The sequence below is a fragment of the Agrilus planipennis genome, unplaced genomic scaffold (assembly GCF_000699045.2).
Source record: "Agrilus planipennis isolate EAB-ADULT unplaced genomic scaffold, Apla_2.0 scaffold10, whole genome shotgun sequence".
Taxonomy (NCBI): domain Eukaryota; kingdom Metazoa; phylum Arthropoda; class Insecta; order Coleoptera; family Buprestidae; genus Agrilus; species Agrilus planipennis.
The window spans coordinates 2,094,639-2,099,597 of NW_020442465.1; the positions used below are offsets into that span (position 1 = coordinate 2,094,639).

The 4,959-nt window shown below is 34.7% G+C and overlaps 1 protein-coding gene across 1 annotated transcript in view; it reads left to right on the forward strand.

The window, feature by feature from the left end:
- Window positions 1-1,511, forward strand: part of LOC108734062 (collagen alpha-1(XV) chain-like) — a 368,331-nt gene extending 366,820 nt beyond the window's left edge. Inside the window, exons 5-7 of the mRNA XM_025981017.1 lie at window positions 869-940; window positions 1,113-1,163; window positions 1,407-1,511. Coding sequence (XP_025836802.1) covers window positions 869-940; window positions 1,113-1,163; window positions 1,407-1,511 — 228 coding nt within the window. The remainder of the gene's footprint in view (window positions 1-868; window positions 941-1,112; window positions 1,164-1,406) is intronic.
- The last annotated feature ends 3,448 nt before the right edge of the window (window positions 1,512-4,959 follow it).

Here is a 4,959-nt window from a genome sequence, read left to right on the forward strand (position 1 = left end):
TAAGTATAATTTATGATTTTCTTTTCCCATATGCCCACAAAAAATTTAGTAAATGATTCTTACAGATGAAAATTTATTTTTCCAGATATCATACATTTTTATAAACTCCCTAAATGAGGATAAGGTTTTTTTTTCTATCTTGTGTGTATTTGTTCTGTGTAGAATGTACATCATTCTCGAGGCAGTTTATAAAAACAGTTTACGAAAAAAGGAAGAATTGGTTACACAAAACGTATAAATGTTTTCATATATCAGGTTAAAGTACGTCCCAATGCGTTCTAAAAAAAAGTGGGTTATGGCGCAGCGTTCGGTCAACACGCAAATAGAAAAAGGAATCAAAAAAAGTTAATCTCCTGTAGGATTTCTCGAAAAGCAGGGATATAGAACTGGCAGGATAACCGTCAAACATTTAATCTAATATTCAGCTGACTTAACTGTGTCTGGCGCATCCACCATATTTTACATCAAATGAAATTAAGTCATTACATGTTTCATTCAAGTTTTAAAATGAACTTATTAACAACACCATTTGTCTTAGTCAAATATGTATCGAAACTACCAGACACAAATCGCGAATTCGATCTTATTAGATCTCATTAGCACTCCACCGGTATTCTTAATAAATTTCTGATCAAACCGAAGAATTACTGTGGAACTTAACCAAATAAAAACTAAAACACCCGAAATTCCACTAAACAACATTTAGTTATCTAAGATGTGTTTCGTTACCTAAGGTGCCATCCTCAATTCCCAAAAAGAGAGGATACAAAGATAATCTTGCCTGTGCAAAGTAATTTATAGTAGATGTGTTGTGATACCTATTTAAATATGATAATTAAGAAATACTTCGAAATTAATTTATTTTAAGGGTGCCTTGGAGCAACTTAAACTCTATTTTGATCCGTCAATGGCAGCAGTTCAGTGCAACACTGGATTTCAGGTCAGTCTCTTATATTTACTTCTTTAATTTTTACTGTTTGTGGCAAGTACTCTAGCTGCAGGTGTATGTACAAACAAGTAGGTACGTTTAAAAAATTAAAGGCGTAACACTCTGTACAAGATATTTCACTGTTTGAGATGGTACTTGTTATAATGTTTATTTTGCATTTTAGGGATTTCAATCAGGCGACGGATCTCCAGATACTTGGCCAGACATCGATAAGGTAACAATTTCCATCAATTACATAATAGTGTGTAATTCCTTATACATATTTGTTCAAAATAAGAGGAGCTTTTTATACTTATATAAATTGGGTGTGTGCCGAAATATACGACGCCATATTGTACTGGTGAGACAAGTGTCATGTAGTAGTGCATCAGACTTTGAAGAATTTTTTATTGTAAGAGACTAATAACTTTTAGAGCAAAATTGATGTAAATGAGCAAAAACACTATTCTCAATATAGCGTCAATTTAGCATCGACGCACCGGCCAGTATGCTGAGTTATATTTCGGAACACATCCCTTATAATGTGGAGTTCCTACCGTGTTACGTAGAAATTAACGAGTAAATTTAACTTAACCTAAAAACTAATTTAATTTAAAAATATTAATTTAACGATAATTATCTCATCATCATCATTTTAGGGTTGTCAGTTATAAGCCTGGTTTTTTCCTATCCTTAACTAATCTTTGCATTTCCCTAAAACTAGAACATCCCACATCGTTAAATATTTTTGAACAGTAACCCAATCTTAGCCTACNAATAATTGATATGATTTTAAGAAATTTTTGATGATTTGTAAAGTCGATTAAAAGATTATTATCATTTCGCTACATAGATGCATGAATTATGGCAACTTAATGAAGAATTATCCTATTGTTACCTCTCAAGAATATTAAATTTACTACAAGTTATAACTTGTAACTACAACGCGTGCAACATTTGCAATGCTCAGTAGGTAAAAACCACGTGTTTTAAATATCGATCTACGCTTACCTGACATATCTCAATAGGTTATGTAGTCCTCATTCTATTGTAACTATATTAGTGTGATCAACGCACGATTGCACTTATTTTAAGCAATAACTAAAGTTTATATCGTTTGCAAATAACACTACAGTTTACTTAAACACGTAAAAGTCCTAACCGCATTAGTATATTCTTTATTAACTGATTGTGAAACAAACCGACAGCATTGTAGCTTGTACTGTGCATCTATTGTGCAATACCGAAGCAACGAATCGTGAGATTTCGAACAAGATCGTAACTGCATGAATGATGCGTACACATCATAACATGTGTAGCGTGTACGAACCTTTCTAATAGAAGGGATACACGAAGTATTTTAAAATATTATACGTACACTGTAAATGTACAATTTTAGAAGAGCATAATGAACGTATCAGTTTGTTTTACGAGACATTAACGCTAAATATACATAAGAAAATAAACTTTATCACTGTTTCAAAAAAGGGTAATTATCGTGTCGATAAAAAGAAAAAGTTATGCCTAGGATTACTAAAAAAACCTTAGTATCAGATTAAATCAGCAAGACCAAAACTTAAGACGCAAGACTACGACCAAAACCGGGTCTATATCAACAAGACCTAGACTTTAACAACAAGACCTAGACCAAGACCAAAAGTTTATGAGCAAAACCAAGACCTATACCAAAACCAGGACAGTCTTGGTTTTCGTCTTGCTTTGTTCATCACTATTCTATCAACAACGTTGTCAACTAGCCAATGTAAACGGTAACAGCTAAATATAAACATTCCGACTATTGTATCTAAGAGAATCACCCCTGCATTGGCGTTACTTTTTCCCTACATATAATGACGTGATGGATGATATGCATCATGCAGACGGTAGATTAGTTAAATGAATAAATGAACAAAAGCACAAATCGTAATACGTTCAGGTTCATTAAGCAAGACTGACATGAAGTTGTCGACGTTTCTGCCCCTTCTACATACACACAATATATTTACATAATCAAAGCCTCGGCCGCAATATGTACCTAAAGACACACACACACACACACACATATGAAAACCTCCATACACACAAACGCAGACTAACACAACAACAAACACGATTGTAATAATTCTGGAAGTGTGTGCAAATCCCGGAGCGTTACCGTCAACACACACACTATCAAACGTTCAATTGAACGTCTACGGGGTGTAATCGTTATCGTAAACAGTTGCAAACATTAATATTCGCTGATTAACTCGGTCCATTTAGTTCGATACGCAAACTTCGCGTGAGGCTTAAGGGCCAAACGGCGGGAGTTCCAGAGATAGCTGCTCTGACAGAATTTGCCGCCCTTGCCCTTCTCCTATCAACCCTTAAGTCGTTAAACATACAACGTCAGATTAATCGGAAGATACCAGCTCTAATAAGAAGCCTCATTAGTTGTGCAAGCGAGGTTTGAATGACCAAAAAGTCGGAACCGAACCGCTAATTTCAACAGCCGAGAAACAGTTCCAGTATTTACACATAGCCTTAAAATGAAGAGATTGTAACGAATATTTACAATTATGACTGATAACAGATGAACGTATCCCTCAGTGGACCATAACGTACAGTCGAACTTCTATAACTTCAAAGCTAATGTTTTACTACTCACTATTTCCTCCCCTAGTTCTATTATCTAACATTATTTCTAAACTCTCACCCGAATTTCTCCATTTCTCTAACACGAGATTCGAGTGCGAGTCACGTAGAAGCATCATCATCATCATCATAAGGTCGTTAGTCCTAAGAAAAACAAATCTTTTGGGTGTTTCATTCCCACCAGCCAGTAATGCTGACTAGACCTACATGTTCGAGAAGGTGTGCTACTAACCTATCTCGTCTATTTTTTATTAACTTCTATAGAGTCCTCTGTTCTCCTATTCTTTCTAATAAGTACCTCTTCATTTCTAACCTTCTTTATCCACGGTATCCTCATTATTCTACTGTAACATCACATTTCGAACGCTTCTAGCCTTTTGTTTTCCGCCGCNAACCTAATCCTTTTACAGTGAACGTACTTTGCGGCGTTTCTCGTGTTACTGTAGAAGAAAAAATGAGTCTGTTGGTATTGGGATCCGTCAAATGGGCATACACCATCTGATGGCAAAATTTATAACTCGAATATAAATTTTTGTCGTTAAAAGTTTTGCTAGTATCACCGATCAAACATTATATAATAGGATGAATGAAAGTTGCTTACGTTGGCCATTAAAGGCATTAAAAGCGTAAAAAAGGGATAAAGAGACATTCCACGAATGCCTTCTAATTCTTTAACTAAACAGAGCCCAAAAAAAAATTCTTAACTCCTTGGAAATGTATAATCTAAAATATTGGATCGATGTTGTTTTCCGGGTTTAATGTCATGCTCCATGGAATTTTGATCTTCCAAATTGATATCAGCACCTGTCAAATCACCACTCATCGTACTATTAGCAAGAAAACGAAATTCTATTAATTACTACCTAACAGCCCGCAAAATAATATCGAATTGATATACGCCAGCCGTGCAAAACTGAAAACTACAAGATATTGTGGTAAACTAATAAATGCCCATAATCCTGAATTTTTAGAAAACGATTCGAAAAAATTCGTTTATTAAATGAACCAAAAGCTAACGAAACTATGGATTCCATGTCTTTCTCTTATTACAATGTGTAAAACATCGGAAACAAAGTAGGACTGCAAATACAGTGTAAACTTTTTATAACCTCACTCGATTTAACGACAAACTCCTTAAAACGTCGAAATTGCTTGACTTTGGTTGGTTTACATTGTTTTCTATACGATATTACACTTTGTATAGCGTCACGCTCACTCTATTTAACGACAACAATGCGGCATTATAAATCATTAAGCAGTACTTTCTAATTTGCCGAAATAGATAAGAACTGCAGCTGTGTACGTTGTTGAAGAAGACGATCCTGTCCCTCCACCAAGCATCAAACAAGCACTTGATGCAGCGAAACTATTAAAAAAATACTTTTTATATAATCAAA